Source organism: Hyla sarda, chromosome 2, assembly GCF_029499605.1.
Source record: "Hyla sarda isolate aHylSar1 chromosome 2, aHylSar1.hap1, whole genome shotgun sequence".
NCBI lineage: Eukaryota > Metazoa > Chordata > Amphibia > Anura > Hylidae > Hyla > Hyla sarda.
Genome location: NC_079190.1, coordinates 302,853,460 through 302,878,477, shown reverse-complemented (window position 1 = coordinate 302,878,477; position 25,018 = coordinate 302,853,460). Strand labels below are relative to the sequence as shown.

The window sequence follows — 25,018 nt, the reverse complement described above, 5'->3', positions numbered from 1 at the left end:
AAAGTATAGTATAAATGTATAGTATCTGTGTTTCTTAGACAAGATTTATTGGCTTCTGAAAAATGTTTACTCAATTCATCCATAACTCTTTTGTGGATCTGGCGAATAATCTTTTAATTTGTCACAGGGTTTCTTTCGGCGGACCTTGCGAATGAGGCTTCAATATGAACACTGTGATCGCAACTGCAAGATACAGAAGAAAAACAGGAATAAATGTCAATATTGTCGCTTTAATAAGTGTCTGAGCCTGGGAATGTCCCACAATGGTAAGCAGCAATAACTTTCTTAGTAATTTGCCTTATGGTCAATATAAAAAACAAAAAAGGCTATAGTAAAAGTCCGTGACCAAATCCCAAATCAATCTGTTGTTGCTGCTAAAGGGAGGCATAGCATTGCCACTAAGTACATTTTCACACAATGGAATTTTAGAGTGAAATCCGGCAAAAAAAATTTTTGAGCACAAATTCTGTTGCATCAGAATCCTATTGCTTTTAATGGAATTCTGCTTTAACATGCACACGGTGGAAGTAACTTATTTTCTACTTAATTGTTCTAACATCCTCTAGCTCCACTATCAAAAAGTCAAGATCTAGATTAATGTGGAGTGTATTATTTCAATCCACAAAGGTTTAACACTTGGGCCATTCTATATCATATAAATGATCACTGCTCCTATATGACCACATCTCAGCCAGGAGGAGGAAGTTCTTAACCTATATTTCCTAATATTGCTGGGAGTATATCTCTGGACTATCTTTAATTAGTCTGTGATTCTCATTGACCGATGTACTAAGTGGACTGTTCAAGATAGACTGTTCAAGACTCTTCCTTCCTGCAATTTACCTAATTCTTTTTCCCTACTTGTGTGCTATTATGCGGTTAATTTAATTTATACAAAATAAAATAAGAGGCTTTTCCTCCCTTCTCTTAACCCCCTTTTTTACAATTTTGACCACTGTCACTTTATGCATTAATAAATCTGGGATGCTTTTATCGATTATTCTGATTCAGAGATAGTTTTTTTCGTGACATTCTAACACAGTGGCAAATTTTTGTCAATAATTGCACACTTTCTTGGTGAAAAATCCCCAAATTTCATGAAAATTTTGCATTTTTCTTACTTTGAAACTCTCTGCTTGTAAGGAAAATGGATATTCCAAAGAAATTATATATTGATTCACATATACAATATGTCTACTTTATATTTGCATCATAAAGTTTACATGTTTTTACTTTTGGAAGACATCAGAGGGCTTCAAAGTTCAGCAGAAATTTTCCAATTTTTCACAAAATTTTCAAAATCTGAATTTTGCAGGGACCAGTTCAGTTTTGAAAGTGGATTTGAGGGGCCTTCATATTAGAAATACCCCATAAATGACCCCATTATAAAAACTGCACCCCTCAAAGTATTCAAAATGACATTCAGAAAGTGTTTTTAATCCCTTTAAGTGTTTCATAGGATTAGCAGCAAGGTGAAGGAGAAAATTCAAAATCTTCATTTTTTTACAATCTAATGTTCTTGTAGACCCATTTTTTTTTAATTTTACAAGGGATTAAAGGAGAAAAAGCCCCCCAAAATTTGTAACCCAATTTCTCTCGAGTAAGGAAATACCTCATATGTGGATGTCTGCTCTGGGAGCACTACAAGGCTCAGAAGGGAAGGAGTGGCAATGGGATTTTGGAGAGTAAGTTCTTTTCTGAAATGGTTTTTGGGGGGCATGTCTCATTTAGGAAGCCCCTATGGTACCAGAACAGCAAAAAAAACAAAAAAAAATGGCATACTATTTTGGAAACTACACCCCTCAAGGAATGTAACAAGGGGTCCAGTGAGCCTTAACACCCCACAGGTGTTTGACGACTTTTCGTTAAATTTGGATGTGTAAATGAATTTTTCACTAAAATGCTGGTTTTACCCCAAATTTTACAATTTTACAAGGGGTTATAGGAGAAAATGCCCCCCAAAGTTTGTAACCCCATCTCTTCTGAGTATGGAAATACTCCATATGTGGATGTTAAGTGCTCTGAGGGCAAACTACAATGCTCAGAAGAGAAGGAGAGCCATTGGGCTTTTGGAGAGAGAATGTGTCCGAAATTGAAGGCCATGTGTGTTTACAAAGCCCCCATAGTGCCAGAACAATGGACCCCCCACATGTGACCCCATTTTGGAAACTACACCCCTCACGTAATGTAATAAGGGGTACAGTGAGCATTTACACCCCACTGGCGTTTGACAGATCTTTGGAACAGTGGGCTGTGCAAATGAAAAAGAAAATTTTTCATTTTCACGGACCCCTGTTCCAAAAATCTGTCAGACACCTGACAAATTTGGGGTGTTAAGGCTCACTATACCCCTTGTTACATTCGGTGAGGGGTGTAGTTTCCAAAATGTGGCCACATGTGGGTATTTATTGTTTTGCGTTTGTCAGAACCGCTATAAAATCAGCCATCCCTGTGGAAATCACCAATTTAGACCTCAAATGTACATAGTGCGCTCTCACTCCTGAGCCTTGTTGTGCGTCCGCAGAGCATTTACGCCCACATATGGGGTATCTCCGTATTCAGGAGAAATTGCGTTACAAATTTTGGGGGTCTTTTTTTTTTCCTTTTACCACTTTTGAAAATTAAAAAAGTATGGGGCAACACCAGCATGCTAGTGTAAAAATAAATTTTTTTTTTACACTTATATGCTGGTGTAGACCCCCATGTTGCCCTAAACTGTTTCCTTGAAATACGACAGGGCTCCAAAGCAAGAGAGCGCCATGCGCATTTGAGGCCTAAATTGGGGATTTGAATCCGCCAATAAAATACCCTACGGCAGTGTTTCCCAAACAGGGTGTCTCCAGCTGTTGCAAAACTTCCAGCCTGCCTGGATGGTCAGTGACTGTATGGCAATACTGGGAGTTGCTGTTTTTCAACAGCTGGAGGCTCTGTTTTGGAAACAGTGCCGTACAAGATGTTTTTTTTTAATTTTTTTATTGGGGGTGGGGGGGGGGGGGGGACTGTGTAGGGGTATATGTAGTGTTTTACTTTTTATTTTGTGTAGGTGTAGTGTTTTTAGGGTACATTCACACGGGCGGAGGTTTACAGTGAGTTTGAGCTGGGAGTTTGAGCTGCGGCGGAAAATTTGCTGCATCTCAAACTTGCAGCAGAAAACTTGCTCTAAACCTGCCCGTGTGAATGGACCCTGTACATTCACATGGGGGGGGGGGGGGGCGCAAACCTCCAGCTGTTGTAAAACTACAACTCCCAGCATGCACTGACAGACCATACATGCTGGGAGTTGTAGTTATGCAACAGCTGGAGGCACATTGGTTGCGAAACACAGTTTACTTAACTCAGTGTTTTGCTACCAGTGTGCCTGTAGCTGTTGCAAAACTAGAACTCCCAGCATGTACAGTCTCTCAGTGCATGCTGGGAGTTGTATTTTTGCCACAGCTGGAGGCACACTGGTTGTGAAACTGTGAAACAGAGTTTGTATCCTAACTCACTACCAATGTGTCTCCAGCTGTTGCAAAACTGCAACAATCAGCATGCATTGACAGTCGAAAGGCATGCTGAGAGTTGTAGCTTTGCAACAGTTGGAGGCACACTGATACAACTCCCAGCATGCCCTTTGGTAGTCTGTGCATGTTGGGAGTTGTAGTTATGCAACAGCTGGATTCACACTCTTTCATAGAAAAAATGTGCCTCCAGCTGTTACATAACTACAACCCCCAGCATGCACAGACTACCAAAGGGCATGCTGGGAGTTGTACTTGGAACGCCAGCTGTTGCAAAACTACAACTCCCAGCATGCCCTTTGGCTTTGCATGCTGAGAGTTGTTGCTAAGCAACAGCAGGTGAACAAACCTCACCTCCTGCTGTATCCTGCCGACAGGACAGCCGCCACTGCTGCCACCGATCCTGCTGCTCCTGTCACTGCCACCGCACCAGAGGGACCCCCGCCGGACCAGGGACAGGTAAGAGACCACCACCGACCCTGATCGCTGCTATGATCGCCGTCCCGATCACAGCCCAGCAGGGTCGTGATTGATCGGTCATTCCCACCGATCAATCACGTGATCGTGAAGCGGCACCCGTGCCACCTCACTCCTGCTGGCTAAAGGTGAATGGGGCTGTCTCGGACACCAGAGACCCGATTGACCCGGAATAGCTGCAAATCGCCGGTCTCAGGACCCCCATGGGCAATATGCCGGGATGGCTGCTGATAGATAACAGCAGTCATTCCATTTCGATCACCGGGTCCGCAGACGCGGTGATCCAATAAAGCTGCGTCGTAAATAGCGCTGTGCGCTAAGTACTTCATTTACGGCGCATGTCCTTTAGGGGTTAATAGTGCTTTGAAAATAAAATGTGAGAAAACTTCAAATCTTACAATATCTCCAGTACCCATATTTGCATGTTTTATCTGAAAGTATTGTAATCCATGACCCTATCCAAAATATTTATAAATCCCCAATCTAAATTCCTTGATAAAAACGGAAACCATCTCTGAACTAAATCACCCGTGATAAAGTGTAATTGGGTAGCTAAAAAATATATTCTAAAGTTTGGGATAGAAAACCCTCCCTTTCTCTTTGGTAGCATCAAATATTGAAGTTTCATTCAAACTCTGTTCCTCCCTCATATGAATTAATTTATAATTTTATCAATTTTCCTAAATCAAATTTCTTTGATAAATATAAGAGACATATTGATAACAAAGGATCTAGGGTAGAACAATCATCTTCAAAGCTATAAAATCAGTCAGTCAGTCATTGATAATGGGAGCGTGAGCCAGACTGTAACTTTCTTTTTCCAGCTTATTTAGTACTACAGTTGGGCAAAAAAGTATTTAGTCAGCCACCAATTGTGCAAGCTTTCCCACTTAAAAAGATGAGAGAGGCCTGTAATTTTCATCATAGGTATAACTCAACTATGAGAGACCTAATGAGAAAAGAAATTAATAAAATCACATTGTCTGATTTTTAAAGAATTTATTTGCAAATTATGGTGGAAAATAAGTATTTGGTCACCTACAAACAAGCAAGCAAGATTTCTGGCTCTCACAGACCTGTAACTTCTTCTTTAGTCTCCTCTGTCCTCCACTCGTTACCTGTATTAATGGCACCTGTTTGAACTTGCTATCAGTCAGGGGCGTAGCTAGAAACCCCAGGGCCCCGGTGCGAAAAATTGCCCTGGGCCCCTCCTACCGCCTGACTACCCGCTTCCCCAATCCTGGACGACACCTTACTCAGCCGCACAAAGATATCAGTGACTACAGCACTGATGGGACACAGTCAGAATACACAACGATATAAGTGACTAACAGGCAGGGCCGGACAGACAAAACAGACATTTAAGAATAAGCAGCCCATTTGTCTGGAGGGGGTCCAACTGCTGGGACCCCCACCAATCACCTTGGTTCATGTTGCACCAGTTGTTGTAAAGCTATAACTCCCATCATGTCTGGAGAACCTCAGGCATTATAGGAGTTGTATTTTGCAACAGATGGAGAGCCACAGATTAGGGTACAGCATCACCCGTCATTACTGAGGAAGTTACAAGTGACTCCAGCTGATGGGACAGTCAGGAGAATACACAATGATATCACTGACCTGAGTGACGTCTTCTCTGTTGTCTTTTATTTTCTTCCTCATCTGGTCCAGACATCAGGACTTCTTCCAGTTCCATCTTCTCTGCAGAGTTTCACGCCCGGACACCATTGGCTCCTCACTTTGTCAATAGATCTGTATGAAGACAATCATTATAATTCTGCTAAATACTGTACCCCCTGAATATAATACTGCCACCCACTGTATCCCCTGAATATAAAACTACCATCCACTGTACCTCCTGCATATAATACTGCCATCTACTGTTCCCCTGAATATAATACTGCCACACACTGTACCCCTGAATATAATATTGCCACACACTGTATCCCCTGAATATAATACTGTCATCTAAAGTACCCCGTGAATATAATACTGCCACACACCGTACCCTTGAATATAATACTGCCACACACTGTGCCCCCTGATTATAATACTGCCACCTACTGTACCCCCTGAATATAATACTGCCACACATTGTACCCCCTGAATATAATACTGCCACACACACTGTATCCCTTGAATATAATACTGCCAAATACTGTATCCCCTGAATATAAAACTATAATCCGCTGTACCTCCTGCATATAATACTGCCACCTACTGTACCCTGAATATAATACTGCCACCTACTGTACCCCTGAATATAATACTGCCACCTACTCTACCCCCTGAATATAATACTGCCACCGACTGTACCCCTAAATATAATACTGCCATGTACTGTACCCCCTGAATATAATACTTCCACACTGTAACCCCTGAATATAATACTGCCTCATACTGTACCCCCTAAATATAATACTGCCTCCTACTGTACCCCTGAATATAATACTTCCACACACTGTATCTCCTGAATACTGCCACATACAGTACACACATCATTCATTCATTCATATTGTACATACACACACACAATACATACACACACATCATACATACACATCATACATACACCCGCCGCCTCCAGATCCCCCCCACAGAATACATCTCCACACATCATACATACATCTTGTTTACACACATCTATCATTCATACATCATACATACAGTACATGCACACACATCATTCATACATACAGTACATACACACATCATACATGCACACACATCAGCAAAATCTGCTGAAGCAAATATGCAGCAAAAATATGCACACGTGAACGCACCCTTAGGGTAGGGTGACATGTAACAGATCAATGGTGTATGTTACTCTGCTGATCCATCAATGACCTGACCCTATAGTGTGCCTCCAGCTGTTTTTCCCCCATGTCCTGCTTGCAGCAGCAATCTGGCGCTACACGATGTCTCAGAGTACACTGCATGTGCCCACGGTGATTCGCAGGTCCCTGTGTGGCTGCTTGTTAGTGGCAGATTGCTGTTGTGAGCAGCACACGGGGGGAAACAGCAGGAGGCACTCTAGAGTCAAGTCATCGGCGGATCCGCAGACATGTAACCCTACTCTAATGTTAATCTGTACAGGATGATTTATGATAAGAGATGTTTCCACAATATATAATTTTTTTTCTCTAACTTAAAGGAGCACTCCAGGATGCAAACATTTTCATTCAGACAGCCGGCAGTAAAATTATAAATATATGTACGCACCAGGGGAGCGGCCTCCGCCGCAATCCTTTTCCTGGTTGCCGGTGGTTGGTGAGGCATACTGACAATCACTGGCCGCAGCAAAGTCCTGTCTTGGCCGGCGATAGGCTGAGCAGCAGTGTGACTCAACGGCAATCGCCGGCCAAGACAGGACTTTGCTGCGGCCAGTGATTGTCAGTATGCCTCACCAACCACCGGCAACCAGGAAAACTATCGCTGCGGAGGCCGCTCCCCTGGAGGCACCAGGGGAGTGACCTCAGGTATGTATATTTATTATTTTACTGCCGGCAGTCTGAATGAAAATTTTTGCATCCTGGAGTACTCCTTTAAGATATTTACTGTAAGCCAGAGTTTTTCTAACCATGGAACCTCCAGCTGTTGCAAAACTACAACTCCCAGCATGCCCAGACAGCCTTACAACAGCTGGAGGCACCATGGTTGGAAAACACTGGCTTCTGAGGTCAGAGGATGTCACTATGCGCAACTACTATGAAGTGAGCGCAGGAGTTCCTGCGCTAACTTCATAACCATGCTGTAAATGTACGGCACTTCATGCCCCTTTTGTAACTCCTCGTCCTCCTCCATGCTCCTTTTTTCCACCCCCCTGTCCTCCTCCATGCTCCTTTTTTCCACCCCCCTGTCCTCCTTCCTGCTCCATTTTCCAACCCCCCCTGTCCTCCTCCATGCTCCTTTTCCAACCCCCCCCCCTGTCCTCCTCCATGCTCCTTTTCCAACACCCTCCCCTTCTCCATGCTCCTTTTTCATGGGGGTATTGGAAAAGGAGGTCAGAGGGGAGCTTATTCATGCCCCTTCCCCCCCCCCCCTGTCCTGCTCCTTGTTCCTTTTCCAACCTCCCCCCATCTGTCCTCCATGTTCCTTCCCCCCCCCCCCCCCCCCTCTGTCATACTCCATGCCAGTGTTTCCCAAACAGGGTTTCTCAAGCTGTGGCCAAACTACAACTCCCAGCATGCCCAGACAGCCTTTGGCTGTCCAGGCACGCTGGGAGTTGTAGTTTGGCCAAAGCTGGAGGCACCATGTTTGGTAAACACTGCTCCATGCTCTTCTAGCCAGCAAACCCTTCCCCGCCACTCTCACCTCTGACCCTCCGTCATTCTTTACCAGCCTCGTCCACCTCCTCACCTTGCGGGAAGGATGCACCATCTCTAGGTGGCGGCGGGATGTCCTCGTCCCCCTGCACAGCTGGGGAAGGGACCGTGACGTCAGGTACGTGCTTCCGACGTCTGTTGCTCTTAAAGGGGCATTGTCCCTTCCCCCAGCCGACGTTACTTGGGGCCGGACTAAATGAGGCTCCCCTTCAGCGCCACCAGAGAAGGAGGTCTCCCGGAAAGCAGAACTGCCAGGGAAGTTTATTTTTTTTGTAAATATGGCAACGGGGGCCCTGTGGGCCCCCTGGCTTAGGGGCCCGGTCGCCATGGAGACCGTTGCTACCTCTATAGCTACGCCACTGTTATCAGTATAAAAGACACCTGTCCACAACCTCAAACAGTCACACTCCAAACTCCACTATGGCCAAGACCAAAGAGCTTTCGAAGGACACCAGAAACAAAATTGTAGACCTGCACCAGGCTGGGAAGACTGAATCTCCAATATTCAAGCAGCTTGGTGTGAAGAAATCAACTGTGGGAGCAACTTTAGAAAATGGAAGACATACAAGACCTCTGATATTCTTCCTCGATCTAGGGCTCCACACCCCGTGGTGTCAAAATGATCACATGGTGAGCTAAAATCCCAGAACCACATGGGGGGACCTAGTGAATGGCCTGCAGAGAGCTGGGACCAAAGTAACAAAGGCTACCATCAGTAACACACTATGCTGCCAGGGAGTGAAATCATGCAGTGCCAGACGTGTCCCCCTGCTTAAGCCAGTACATGTCTGGGCCCATCTGAAGTTTGCTAGAGAACATTTGGATGATCCAGAAGAGGATTGGGAGAATATCAGATGAAACAAAAGTAGAACTTTTTGGTGAAAACTCAACACGTCATGTTTGGAGGAGAAAGAACGCTGAGTTGCATCCAAAGAACACCATACCTACTGTGAAGCATGGGGGTGGAAACATCATGCTTTGGGGCTGTTTTTCTGCCAAGGGACCAGGACGACTGATCTGTGTAAAGGAAAGAATGAATGGGGCCATGTATCGTGAGATTTTGAGTGAAAACTTCCTTCCATCAGCAAGGGCATTGAAGATGAAACGTGGTTGGGTCTTTTAGCATGACAATGATCCCAAACACACCACCCAGGCAACGGAGTGGCTTCATAAGAAGCATTTCAATGTCCTGGAGTGGCCTAGCCAGTCTCCAGATTTCAACCCTATAGAAAAACTTTGGAGGGAGTTTAAAGTCTGTGTTGCCCAGCGACAGCCCCAAAACGTCAGTGCTCTAGAGGAGATCTGCATGGAGGAATGAGCCAAAATACCAGCAACAGTGTGTGAAATCCTTTGAAGACTAACAGAAATGTTTTACCTCATTGCCAACAAAGGGTATATAACAAAGTATTGAGATGAACTTTTGTTAGTGACCAAATACTTATTTTCCACCATAATTTGGTAATAAATTCCTAAAAAAAAAAAAAAAAAAAAAAATCAGACTGATTTTATGGATTTTTTTTTTCTCATTGTGTCTCTCATAGCTGAGGTATACCTATGATGAAAATTACAGACCTCTCATGTTTTTAGTTGGAGAACCTGCACGATTGGTGGCTGACTAAATACTTTTTTGCCCCACTCTAGGTTCAAGTTCAAGCTGAGGTAGTCATATTTGTGGAGAGATCTTAAAGGGGTTGCCCAGTATTACAAAAAGGCTGCTTCTTTTTTTGCAAAAAACAGCACCACTCCTGTCCGCAGGTTGTGTGTGATATTGCAACTCAGCTCCATTAAAGTTAATGGGACTTAACTGCAGTACTACACACAACCTGTGGATAGGAGTGGTGCTGTATTTGCAATAAAAGGAGCAGCATTTCTTTAATACTGGATAACCCCTTTTATTCTAAGTTCTCTGTGTGGTCCAATATTGTATGGGTTATTTAGTTTAAAAGCAAAAAAAAAAAAAAAAAGTCTGCATGTTCTATTTTCATTGCGGGCAATGGGAAAAAGCATTTAAAAGGTACTCTAGGTGTTTCTGCATGCTGCACCTGCCCAAAAAGTGCCTGGTCCACTCAAACGGTCAGGAACAGACTCCATGAGCATGGTATGAGGGCCCGACATCCACAGGTGGGGGTTTTGCTTACAGCCCAACACTGTGCAGGACGTTAGGCATTTTCCAGAGAACACCAAGATTTGCAAATTCGCCACTGGTGCCCTGTGATCTTTACTGATGAAAGCAGGTTCACACTGAGCACGTGATCGATGTGAGAGTCTGGAGATGCCATGGAGAACGTTCTGCTGCCTGCAAAATCCTCCAGCATGACTGGTTTGGCAGTGGGTCAGTGTGCGGTGGCATTTCTTTGGGGAGCCGCACAGCCCTCCATGTGCTTGCCAGAGGTAGCCTGACTGCCATTAGGTACCGAGATGAGATTCTCAGACCCCTTGTGAGACCATATGCTGGTGCAGTTGGCCCTGGGTTTCTCCTAATTCAAGACAATGCTAGACCTCATGTGGCTGGAGTATGTCAGCAGTTCCTGCAAGAGGAAGGCATTGATGCTATGGACTGGCCTGCCTGTTCCCCGGACCTGAATCCGATTGAGCACATCTGGGACATTATGTCTCGCTCCATCCACCAACACAGACCACAGACTGTCCAGGAGTTGGCGGATGCTTTAGTCCAGGTCTGGGAGGATATCTCTCAGGGGACCTTCTGCCACCTCAACAGGAGCATGCCCAGGTGTTGTAGGGAGCTCATACGGGCACGTGGAGGCCACACACACTACTGAGCCTCATTTTGACTTGTTCTAAGGACATTACATCAAAGTTGGATCAGCCTGTAGTGTGGTTTTCCACTTTGATTTTGACTCCATATCCAGACCTCTATGGGTTCATAAATTTGATTTCCATTGCTAATTTTTGTGTGATTTTGTTGTCAGCACATTCAACTATGTAAAGACACAAGTATTTCATACGATTAGGTCATTGATTCAGATCTAGGATGTGTTATCTTAGTTTTCCCTTTATTTTTTTGAGCAGTGTATATATTTGTTTTTAACCATTCACTATACATGTGGGGTTTTTGGGAGGTTTTTCCCTTCTTTTCACAGGCTGCTTTGCTATACTGCTTTATATAAGTAACTTGCCTATCACAGAGTGACGTACACCTGACCGGAAGAAGCATCATCTGACGCAAAACTAGTCTCAGTGGTATTCCTCCAGCTGAGGAGAGCAGCGTCTCTCCCCTCCCCGCTCCATGGATCACTTCCATCTCCATTGATTAATACTCCACGAAATAATGTAGAGGTCCTCCGCTTGACATACGTGTGAGTGCAGCACACACTTTTTCCTTCTTCTATTGCAATTTACATATTCATAGTCTGTGACTCCACTTCACTAGGATATAGGGGGGAGGTACACTGTCTACTCAATTTACATATTCATTGTCTGTGACTACACTTCACAAGTATGTGGAGTCACAGACAATGAACATGTTAATTGATTGGGCGCAGCCCCGCCCCTGTCCAAGATTTACGGAATTCAGCAGAGGATCTTCTGGGGGGCATGTCTCAGGACCTACTGGACATATTTAAGTAAGTGACCCCTCGTTGGACCCAGTGTATTGAGTTTAGTTGGGTGAATAGACTGGCAGTTTTCCTTTAACCCCTTAAGGACCACGGGTTTTTCCGTTTTTGCACCTCACCTTTTAAAAATCATAACCCTTTCAATTTTGCACCTAAAAATCCATATGATGGCTTATTTTTTGCGCCACCAATTCTACTTTGCAGGGACATCAGTCATTTTACCCAAAAATCTACAGCAAAACGGGAAAAAAAATCATTGTGCAACGAAATTGAAGAAAAAATTCAATTTTGTAACTTTTGGGGGCTTCAGTTTCTACGCAGTACATTTTTTGGTAAAAATGACACCTTCTCTTTATTCTGTAGGTCCATACGGTTAAAATGATACCCTACTTATATAGGTTTGATTTTGTCGTACTTCTGGAAAAAATCATAACTACATGCAGGAAAATGTATACGTTTAAAATTGTCATCTTCTGACCCCTATAACATCAATGAAAAATAGCAAACATGGATCTTTGCAGGCGTATGGACAGCAGTGGATAAAAGTTCATGGAGCCTTCAATACATATAGATGTTTATTTTAAGCACATAAAAGCAACGCGTTTCCTGCCCGTAGCGGGCACTTCATCAGGCAAGTGTGCATGTATCAGAGACATGCACACTTGCCTGATGAAGTGCCCGCTACGGGCAGGAAACGCGTTGCTTTTATGTGCTTAAAATAAACATCTATATGTATTGAAGACTCCATGAACTTTTATCCACTGCTGTCCATGCGCCTGCAAAGATCCATGTTTGCTATTTTTCATTGATGCTATTTGGACCGGTGAACCAGGATAGACCGGAGGATTGTGGCTGCTGACAACCTAACCTGATTAATACGCTTTATGGTGTTGTGCCCTTAGCGCAACACATTGTGGTAAGTGTGACCTTTATTGCACTTATTCACTGTCTATAAACATATCACACTAGGGGCGCGTGTTCCCTCTTTTTTTCCTTTTGTCTTTGCATCTGACCCCTATAAAACTTTTTTATTTTTCTGCGTATGGGGCAGTACGAGGGCTAATCTTTTGCGACGTGATCTGAAGTTTGTATTGGTACCATTTTTGTATTGATTAGACTTTTTGATAGCTTTTTATTCATTTTTTCATGATATAAAAAGTGAGCAAAAATACACTATTTTGGACTTTTGAATTTTTTTGTGTGTACGCCATTGACCGTGCGGTTTAATTAATGACATTTTTATAGTTCGGACATTTACGCACGCGGCGATACTACATATGTTTATTTTTATTGTGTTTATATATTATTTATATGGAATTTGGGAAAAGGGGGGTGATTTAAACTTTTAATAAGGAAGGGGTTAGTGTGTGTGTGTGTGTAACTTTTATTTTTTACACTTTTAGTCCCCTTAGGGGACTTTTAGGAGGAATCATTAGATTCCTCATACAGATAACTATGGTTGTATAGAACCATAGTGATCAGTGTGCTCTGCGCTCGAATGATAAAGCCTGGTCCTGCCAGGCTGTATCATTCAGAGAGTCGGAGCCGCGAAGCTCCATTTTGCCCCCCCCCCCCCCAATCCTCAATTAGAAAATAAAAGCCACACCCCCCGCCCACATCTCCCACCTGCCAGCTAGATGTTGATAGACTAAACTCCCAGCATGCTCTTACAGTGAGGACATGCTAGGAGTTGTAGTTCTACCAGCTAGCCAGTGGGAGGTAGATGCGGGCAGATGGCCGGGGAGCGGAGCTTCACAAAAAGTTGTACAAAAAGTAGCAGTTTGCTACAGCACGTTTTTAAATTTGCGACTTTTTTTAAGAGGGATCGGACTGGGACCAAAAATACACCCTGACATTTAAGAATAAGCAGTCAATTTTTTTTTTGGTGGGGTCTGAATGCTGGGACCTCCACCAATCACCTTGCTTCAAGTTGCTCTCCAGCTGTTGTAAAGGTACAACTCCCATCGTGTCTGGAGCCTCAGGCATTATGGTATGCAGTTTTCTAACAGCTGAAGGCCACAGATTGGAGTACAGTCTCCCCATCATCACTGCAGAACTTACACATTACAGCAGTGATGGGACAGTCAGGAGAATATACAATATCACTTACCTGAGTGACGTCTTCTCTGTTGTCGTTCCTTTTCCTCTGGTCGAGATGCCAGGTCTTCTTCCAGCTCCTCCTTCTCTGCAGAGTCTGAGGCCCAAACTTCATTGTCTCCTCACTATGTCAGCAGATCCTCATCCTCTGTATGACGACAATAATCATTATAATACTGCCAGATACTGTGCCCTGAATAAAATACTGCCACACACTGCATCCACTGAATGTAATACTGCCACACACTGTACCCACTGAATATAATACAGCCATACACTGAGCCCCGAATATAATACTGTCATACACTGAGCCCCGAATATAATACTGGCATACACTGTGCCCCGAATACTGGCATGCACTGCGCCCTGACTAGAATACTGCCATACACTGCGCCCTGAATATAATAATACCATACGCTGCGCCCTTAATATAATACTGCCATACACTGCACCCTGAATATAATACTGCCATACACTGCGCCCTGAATATAATAATGCCATACATACACTGTGCCCTGAATATAATACTGCCATGCACTGTGCCCTAAACATAATAATGCCATTAGTCTTTGGATTAGCCTTTGGATAGGGGATAAGTTATAGATTGTGCAGGGTCCAAGCATTGAGACCCCCATGATCTCCTGCAGGGGGGCCCAGTCAGTATGCCAGAAGCCAACGTCTGACCCCACAGGAAGCCATGGTCGGAACACTCCCTCCATGTATCTCTATGGAGTATACGGAGGGGTGTGTCGGCCGGCACTTCGTGCGGGGTCGGCATACCTCTTTTCCAGCTGACTGCCAAGGCCCGTACTGGAGATCGTGGGGGTCCCAGCGCTCGGACCCCCCACAATCTATAACTTATCCCATATTCTTTGGGCCCCGCATCTATCAATCATGCATATACATCTCCCCCCTTATCCTTGGTTTCCTCAGCCTCACACCTCCCCAAACCCCCCCATCCTTGTTATCCTCACCAACATCCCCCAGCCTCCCACCTTCAATCATAAATATATACCCCTCCCCTCATCCTTGGTCCTAACCCCCCAGCCTCCCCACCATCAATCATAAATATACACCCCCCCTCATCCTTGGTCCTAACCCCCCAGCCTCCCCCAATCATAAATATACACCCCCCTCATCCTTGGTCCTAACCCCCCAGCCTCCCCCATCAATCATAAATATACACCCCCCCTCATCCTTGGTCCTAACCCCCAGCCTCCCCCCCAATCAATCATAAATATACACCCCCCCTCATCCTTGGTCCTAACCCCCAGCCTCCCCCCCCATTCAATCAAATATACACCCCCCCCTCATCCTTGGTCCTAACCCCCAGCCTCCCCCCCCATCAATCATTAATATACACCCCCCCCTCATCCTTGGTCCTAACCCCCAGCCTCCCCCCCCCCCCATCAATCATAAATATACACCCCCCCCCCCTCATCCTTGGTCCTAACCCCCAGCCTCCCCTCCCATCAATTATAAATATACACCCTCCCTCATCCTTGGTCCTAACCCCCCAGCCTCCCCCATGAATCATAAATATACACCCCCCTCATCCTTGGTCCTAACCCTTCAGCCGCCCCCCATCAATCATAAATATACACCCCCCTCATCCTTGGTCCTAACCCCCCAGCCTCCCCCCCATCAATCATAAATATACACCCCCCTCATCCTTGGTCCTAACCCCCCAGCCTCCCTCCATCAATCATAAATATACACCCCCCCTCATCCTTGGTCCTAGCCCCCCAGCCTCCCCCCATCAATCATAAATATACACCCCCCCCCCTCATCCTTGGTCCTAACCCCCCAGCCACCCCCCCCCCCCTCGTCCTTGGTCCTAACCCCCCCAGCAATCATAAATATACACCCCCCCTCATCCTTGGTCCTAACCCCCCAGCCCCCCCCCCATCATCATAAATATACACCCCTCTTCATCCTTGGTCCTAACCCCCCAGCCTCCCCCCCCCCCCATCAATCATAAATACACACCCCCCACATCCTTGGTCCTAAGCCCCCAGCCTGCCCCCATCAATCATAAATATACACCCCCCTCATCCTTGGTCCTAACCCCCCAGCCTCCCTTCCCCATCAATCATAAATATACACCCCCCTCATCCTTGGTCCTAACCCCTCAGCCCCCCCCCCCCATCAATCATAAATATACACCCCCCCCCATCCTTGGTCCTTAACCCCCAGCCTCCCCCCATCAATCATAATTATACACCCCTTCCTCCTTGTTCGTCACCCCATCCTCCCCCCCATCAATAGTACATATACAACACCCCCCCTCTCCTCAGTCTCCTAACCCCCCTGCACACCAACTTTATTCTTTTGTTCTCCTCAGCCTACCCTCCGCAGTCCTTGTTTACATTAATCACACGCGGATCCGTCCCGCGCTCAGCAACAGTGCCGGGCTCCCAGCTTTACGGTGTGAAGACACAGGGGGGATGACACCGCACGTGATGTTGCACGTGACTCCCCTGCGCTCCCAGGGCTACGGAGAAGCAGTACAGCCGCAGGCAGCAATGCAGATGATTGCTGTGCTGCTGCGGCCAATCCCGCTGCCACCTGACCAGATGCAACCACCAAGGTACGCCACGGCCCTTCTCTCAGCTGCCATGCGCGTCGCCGGGGGGGGATGGGTGGCAGACATAGCAGGCGGACACAGACCACAGCGGCAGCAAATTTTCCGACTGCCACCCCCCCCCTCCCCGCCCCTAAGCGGGCCCTTGGTCCGCCTAGTTATAGAGCCGGGCCTGCTCTGGAGGGTGGTGGATCCATCTTTATCGTTTTGTCTAATTTTGCTGCGAGGATCCATATTGCTTCCCAATGGAAACAGCCTGATTTACTGTATCTTAGGATGTTTTTATTGCACACATTAATGTTATTGTTCTTTTTGAGAAGCTCTTGGCTATTAGGGAGGATGGGGTGGAGAGATTTCAATATGTGTGGGAGCTCTGGTTGTCCTCATCTTATTGTCCCGCTTTTAGGTACACCATGTCACTATATTAATGTATCTTCTGTGGGGAGGTATATTTTCTACAGGATATTTTCTTTTTGGGCATGTTTTGTTTTCCTTTTTTTGTATGGTTTATATTTCTCTATTTGCCTGGGTTGCATCTCAGATATTGTAATGATATGCTTCTCTTTGCAACTCTCAAAATACTTGCTTGGTTTGTTATTAAAGGGGTACTCTGGTGGATTATTATTATTATTTTTTTTAAATCCACTGGTGCCAGAAAGTTAAACAGCTTCGTAAAATACTTCTATTTAAAAATCTTAGAGGGGTTATTCAGGAATGGAAAAACACAGCAATTTTCTTTCAAAAACAGCTCTACGTCTGTCCCCAGTTTGTGTGTGGGTTTTACAATTTGGCTACATTCACTTCAATGGAACTGAGCTGCAGAACAACACCCAACTTGGAGACAGATGAGGAGCGTTTTCTTAAAAGTAGCTCTGTTTTTCTATTCCCGGATAACCCCTTTAATCCTTCCAGCACTTAGCTGCTGTATGATACACAGGAAGTTCTTTTCTTTTTGAATTTGTTTTCTGTCTGACGACAGTGCTCTCTGCTGACACCTCTGTCCATGTCAGGAACTGGAATAAATCCCCATAGCAAACCTTTGCTGCTCTGGACAGTTCCTGACATGGGCAGAGATGTCAACAGAGAGCACTGTGGTCAGACTGAAAAGAAAAGAACTTCCTGTGGAGCATACAACAGCTGATAAGTACTAGAAGGATTATCATTTTTAAATAGAAGTAATTTACAAATCTGTATATCTTTAACCCTTTAACCCCTTAAGGACCCGGGCTTTTTCCGTTTTTTCATTTTCAATTTTTCCTCCTTAACTTTAAAAAATCATAACTCAAATTTTCACCTAAAATTATATATAATGGCTTAATTTTTGCGTCACTAATTCTACTTTGTAATGACATTAGTCATTTTACCCAAAAATCTACGGTGAAACGGGAAAAAAAAATCAATGTGCGACAAAATTGATGAAAAAACACTATTTTGTAAGTTTTGGGGGCTTCTATTTTTACGCAGTACATTTTTTGTCAAAAATGATACCTTATCTTTATTCTGTAGGTCCATACGGTTAAAATGATACCCTACTTATATAGGTTTGAATTTGTATCACTTCCGAAAAAAATCATGAATACATGCAGGAAAATTTATACGTTTAAAATGGTCATCTTTTGACCCCTATAACTTTTTTATTTTTCTGTGTTCAGGGCGCTTTGAGGACTCATTTTTTGCGCCGTCATCTGAAGTTTGTAGCGGTACCATTTTTGTTCTGATCAGACTTTTTGATCACTTTTTATTCACTTTTTTGTGGTATAAAAAGTTATCAAAAATGCGCTATTTTGGACTTTGGAATTTTTTTGCGCGTACGCCATTGAACGAGCGGTTTAAAAAGCAGTATATTTTTATAAATCGGACATTTACGCACGCGGCGATACCACATATGTTTATTTTTATTATTATTTACATAATGTTTTTTTTATTTTTGGAAATGCCGGGTGATTTAAACTTTTATTAGGGGAAGGGATAATTGAAAGGGTTAATGATTTTTTTTACACTTTTCTTATGCAATATTATAGCTCCTATAGGGGGCTATAACATTGCATTTACTGATCTTTTACACTGATTGATCCATCTCCATAGGAATGGATCAATCAGTGTTTTCGGCGATTGAATGCTCCAGCCTGGATCTCAGGCTTGAAGCATTCATTCGGCGATCGGACAGCACAGGAGAAGGTAAGAAGACCTCCTCCTGTGCTACAGCTGTTCGGGATGCCGCGATTATACCGCGGCGATCCCGAACAGCTCCCTGAGCTAGCCGGGCACTTTTACTTTCGTTTTTAGCCGCGCGGCTCAGCTTTGAGCGCGCGGCTAAAGGGTTAATAGCGCGCGGCACAGCGATCAGTGCCGCGCGCTATTAGAGGCGGGTCCCGGCTTCACTATGACGCCGGGCCCGCCGCGATATGATGCGGGGTCACCCTGTGACCCCGCGTTATATCGCAGGACCGGGACCCATGACGTATGCATACGTCATGGGTCCTTAAGAGGTTAAACTTGGTCTTTTGTCTTTTTTCATCTTTATGAGCTATAGTGGATTAGTGGCGCAGTTTTCCATATCAACAAATCAGAATGCTTCTTTCATTTTTTAAAGGCCTTTTTAAAGATAAAAGAAAAAAAATGGTTGCTATGGGCAACTGCACCACTCTTCCTCTACACAGGTCTTTACTAAATTTCCCCCTGTGTTATTATGCCTCTCAACTACACTGTTTTTACATAGTTGAATGTTCTGACAACAAAATCATGCAAAAATTATCAATGGAAATCAAATTTATAAACCGATGGAGGTCTGGATATGGAATCACACTCAAAATCAAAGTGGAAAACCACATTACAGGCTGATCCAACTTTGATGTAATGTCCTTAAAACAAGTTAAAATGAGGCTCAGTAGTGTGTGTGGCCTCCACATGCCCGTATGACCTACCTACAACACCTTGGCATGCTCCTGATTAGTTGGCGGTCTCCTGAGGGATGTCCTCCCAGACCTGGACTAAAGCATCCGCCAACTCATGGACAGTCTGTGGTGCAACGTTGGTGGATGGATCGAGACATGATGTCCCAGATGTGCTTAATCGGATTCAGGTCTGGGGAACGGGCGGGCCAGTCCATAGCATCAATGCCTTCCTCTTGCAAGAACTGCTGACACACTCCAGCCACATGAGGTCTAGCATTGTCTTGCATTAGGAGGAACCCAGGGCCAACCGCACCAGCATATGGTCTCACAAGGGGTCTGAGGATCTCCTCTCGGTACCTAATGGCAGTCAGGCTACCTCTGGCAAGCACAGAGGGCTGTGCGGCTCCCAAAGAAATGCTACCCGACACAATTACTGACCCACCGCCAAACTGGTCATGCTGGAGGATATTGCAGGCAGCAGAACGTTCTCCATGGCATCTCCAGACTCTGTCACATGTGCTTAGTGTGAACCTTCTTTCATCTGTGAAGAGCACAGGGCACCAGTGGTGAATTTGTCAATCTTGGTGTTCTCTAGCAAATGCCAAATATCCGGTGTTGGGCTGTAAGCACAAGCCCCACCTGTGGACATTCATACCACCCTCATGGAGTCTGTTTCTGACAGTTTGAGTGGACACATGCACATTTGTGGCCTGCTGGAAGTCATTTTGCAGGGCTCTGGCAGTGCTCCTCCTTGCACAAAGGCAGATGTAGGGGTCCTGCTGCTGGGTTGTTGACCTCCTACGGCCTCCTCCACATCTCCTAATGTACTGACTTGTCTCCTGGTAGCGCCTCCATGCTCTGGCCACTACGCTGACAGATACAGCAAATCTTCTTGCCACAGCTCACATTGATGTGCCATCCTGGAGAAGCTGCACTACCTGAGCCATTTGTGTGGGTTGTAGACTCAGTCTCATGCTACCATTAGAGTGAAAGCACTGCTAGCATTCAAAAGTGACCAAAACATCAGCCAGGAAGCTTAGGAACTGAGAAGTGGTTTGTGGTCACCACCTGCAGAACCACCCCTTTATTGGGGGAGTCTTGCTAATTGCCTATAATTTCCACCTGTTGTCTGTTCCATTTGCACAACAGCATGTGAAATTGATTGTCAATCAGTGTTGCTTCCTGAGTGGACATTGTGATTTCACAGAAGTGTGATTGACTTGGAGTTACATTGTGTTGTCTATGTTCCCTTTATTTTTTTTTGAGCAGTGTATTTAAGCAAGACGGCTTCAGCATGTTTATCTGAATATTTTTAACAGTTTATATTATATTAAATACATCTTGTGCAAGGGCCCTGCGCTGATATTGCATTATAATCTAATAAATGTGATTTATACTATATATGTTTCCAACCTCAATTGGGTTCACCATGAAATATACACTCCAGTAATAATTCACAAACATTATTATTAATAATTTTGCTTTCTTCTATTTCTTTCTTTCATTTTTTTTCCTTCCACTGTCTCTAGAGGACTGGTTCTTGTATACGATTATATATATAACCCTCTACATATTTTTAGGTCTGTGGGATATAGACCTACCCAGTTAACCTCGAGACAGTTAGGCTGAGTGAGCTACACAATTCTTATTGTTTTATTCCTATGGCCTCAGCATGTAGACCTAGGGGGCCATCTTGCGCACAGCTGGGAGAGAGGCGCTCAGTCGCGCTCTTTCTCCACTTGTTCTATTGATCAATCAAGGTCTGACCACTCAAAACTTTTGGCATGTCCTAGGTAAACTTTAATATTGGAAAAACAGGGACCCTGCGGGTCACATATGATTAGTTGGGGGGTGGGAGTACTGTTAAATAATGTGGAACCACCATAACTTACGAAAATACCGTGATATGCATTTTTGGTCATACCGCCCAGCGCTCTTTTACCCCCACACCCCCTCCCCCTTCCTTCCAATGTGAATGTACAGGGTACATTCACAGGGGCAGGAGTTTACAGTGAGTTTCCTGCTGCAAGTTTGAGATACGGCAAATTTTCCACTGCAGCTCAAACTCCCTGCGGGAAACTCGCTGTAAACCCCCGCCTGTGTGAATGTACTCTAAAAATAACTGCACCTACACAAAATGAAGAGTTAAACACAACATATACACTACACCCTTACACAGTTACACCCCCCACCACCTCCACTATAAAGTTCAAAAGAGTCTCAAACAGCACTGTTTCCTAAATGGAGCCTCCAGCTGTTGAAAAACAACAACTCCCAGCATTGCCAGACAGCAATTGACTGTCCAGGCATGCTGAGAGTTCTGCAACAGCTGGAGGCACCCTGTTTGGGAAACACTGCCGTAGGGTATTTATTGGTGGCGGAGGTCCCTATGCAAATCTTTAATTTAGGCCTCAAATGCGCATACTGCTCTCTCATGCCTGAGCCCTGTTGTATGTCAATGCAACAGTTTAGGGCCACATATGGGGTATTTCCGTACTCTGGAGAAATTGCCTAACATTTTTGGGGGCTTTTTCTCCTTTTACCCCTTATGAAAAGGTAAAGTTGGGGTCTAAACCAGCATGTTAGTGTAAATTTTTTTTATTTTTTACACTAACTTGCCGGTGTTGCCCCATACTTTTCATTTTCATAAGAGGTAAAAGGAAAAAAAGGCCCCCAAAATTTGTAACGCAATTTCTCTCAAGTACGGAAATACCCCATATGTGGACTTAAAATGCTCTGTAGGTGAACTACAGGGCTCAGGAGTGAGAGCGCACCATGTACATTTGAGGCCTAAACTGGTGATTTGCACAGGAGTGGCTGCTGTTTACAGCGGTTCTGACATAAACGGGAAAAAACACCCACATTTCGGAAACTACACCCCTCAAGGATTTTAACAAGGGGTATAGTGAGCATTTACACCCCAAAGATGTCTGACAGATTTTTGGAATAGTGGTCTGTGAAAATGAAAAATGTAATTTTTTTCATTTGCACAGCCCACTGTTCCAAAGATCTGTCAAACGCCAGTTATTGTTATATATAGTGAGGGGTGTAGTTCCCAAAATGGGGTCACATGTGGGGGGTCCACTGTTCTGGCACCAAGGGGGCTTTGTAAATGCACATGGCCCCACACTTCTATTCCAACCAAATACTCTCTCCAAAATCCCATTGTCGCTCCTTCCCTTCTGAGCCCTCTAGTGTACCCACAGAGCACTTAACATCCACATATGAGATATTTCCTTACTCGAGAGAAATGGGGTTACAAATTTTGGGGGACATTTTCACCTATTACCCCTTGCATTTTTGTGAAAAAAAATATCTAATTTTTCATTTTCATGTCCAACTTTATTGAAAATCCGTCAAACACCTGTGGGGTGTTAAGGCTCACAGTACCCCATGTTACGTTCCTTGAGGGGTGTAGTTTCCCAAATAGTGTGCCATGTGGAGTGTTTTTCACTGTTCTGGTACCATGGGGGCTTCCTAAATGAGACATGCCCCTTAAAAACCATTCCAGCAAAATTCGCTCTCCAAAATCCCATTATCGCTCCTTCCCTTCTGAGCCCTCTAGTACACGCACAAAGCACTTTACATCCACATATGAGGTATTTCCTTACTCGAGAGAAATTGGGTTACAAATTTTGGGGGGCTTTTTCTCCTTTTAAGTCTACAGGAACATGTTAGTGTCAAAAATGAAGATTTAGATTTTTTGCCTCCACTTTGCTGCTATTCCTGTGAAACACCTAAAGGGTTAACAAACTTTCTGAATGTCATTTTGAATACGTTAAGGGGTGCAGTTTTCATAATGGGGTTCATTATGGGGTATTTCTAATATAAAGACCCTCCAATCAGTGCCGGATTAACATAGGGGCTGATGGAGCTGCAGCTCTAGGCCCCTACAGTAAAATAGTCCCAGCCGGGTGCCAAAAAGGCCACCGAGGAGCAGAGCCGCCCGTGCTGAAAGACCGCGAGAGAACAGAGTTTAAATCCTCTCTACTCTCGCGGGCCTCGGCAGCTGGCAGTCTGGTTGGGGCCTCGCTCTGGCTCTGACCACCGCAGGGGGGCCCCCGTCACATTATGGACATCCCTGTGTCCCAAAAGAGGTAGTGTACGGTAGTGTACGCATGGACGTCATTGACGTCCCGTGCGTGCGCCTTTGGCAACAGCAGAGCAGCGTGGAGGAGGAGGCGCGCACATGGTAAGTTACCTGTATGTTATAAGTCATCTTCAGTGTTCCAACCACTACTACTCCAATCCCAGGACCTACTGCTATGTCCTGTAGGCCATAGCAGTAGATTGTGACCCCAGAACGGAGGAGTGGTGGTCATAACACTGAAGTGGGGCAGTACACAGGCATACAGCTGTGGGGGGAACTATACTACACCTAATGTGGGGGAACTATACTGCACCTAATGTGGGGAGCTACTATATAAGGATAGGAGTGACACATTTCATAAAAAGGCCCAGAAAAAATCTCAGCACCAGGCCCTCTTAATCCGGCCCTGCCTTCACTTCAAAACTGAACTGGTCCCTGAAAAATTCAGATTTTGAAATTAATGGGAAAAATTGGAAAATTGCTGCTATACTTTGAAGCCCTCTAATGTCTTCAAAGTAAAAACATGCCAACATAAAGTAGACATATTGTATGTGTGAATCAATATATCATTTATTTGGTATGTCCACTTTCCTTACAAGCAGAGAGCTTCAAAGTTAGAAAAATGAAAATGTTTAAAAATTTTCATGAAATTTGGGAATTTTTCACCAAGAATTGATGCAAGTATTGACGAAAATTTACCACTAACATAAAGTACAACATGTGACGAAAAAACTGTCCCTGAATCAAATTCCTAAGTAATAGAATCCCAGAGTTATTAATGCTGAATGTGACAGAGGTAAGACTAGCAAAAAATGCTTTGGTCCTTAAGGTCATAATGGGCTTCGTCCCCAAGGGGTTTAAGGGGAACTTTGGTACTTTTTGAAATTGATTTAAAAAAATAAAAAATAAAAAAAAAACAGATTTGTAAATTACTTCTATTTAAAAATCTTAATTCTGCCAGTATTTATTAGCTGCTATATGCTACAGAAGAGGTTTAGTTCTTTTCTGTCTGACTACAGTGCTCTCTGCTGACACCTCTGTTGATGTCAGGGACTGTCCAGAGCAGGAACAATTCCCCATAGCAAACCTTTCCTGCTCTGGACAGTTCCTGAAATGTACAGAGGTGTCAGCAGATAGCACCGTGGTCAGACAGAAAATAACTATTTCAATTCCTTTGCAGCATACAGCAGCTGAAAAGTACTGGAAGGATTAAGATTTGTATCTATTACTTTCAGACACCAGTTAATTAGAAAAAAAATAGTTTTCCACCGCTTTAAAATAGTGAAAAAAGTTTATATATGTGAATATGCCCTTTCCCTTTTAATTTTAATTTTTTCCACTTACAAAGTTGTATTATGGCTTATTTTATGTGGGGAAGTTGTACTTTTCATTGGCGCACTTTATCCTATCATAATGTATTACAGAGCCCCAAAAAAATTTCATGGAAAAAAATATGGAATTACGCCGTTATGTGCG

General features: G+C 44.3%; 1 protein-coding gene across 2 annotated transcripts in view; it reads left to right on the top strand.

The window, feature by feature from the left end:
* The window catches only part of PPARD (peroxisome proliferator activated receptor delta), an 86,104-nt gene that overhangs the window by 48,730 nt on the left and 12,356 nt on the right, over nt 1–25,018 (top strand). The window contains exons 1-2 of one of the 2 annotated variants that reach the window (XM_056557605.1): nt 129–266; nt 3,878–3,959. In XM_056557605.1, coding sequence (XP_056413580.1) covers nt 264–266; nt 3,878–3,959 — 85 coding nt within the window. In that variant the 5' untranslated portion in view covers nt 129–263. Of the gene's footprint in view, nt 1–127; nt 267–3,877; nt 3,960–25,018 lie in introns of those variants that run through there. The other variant, XM_056557604.1, reaches the window with a different exon arrangement.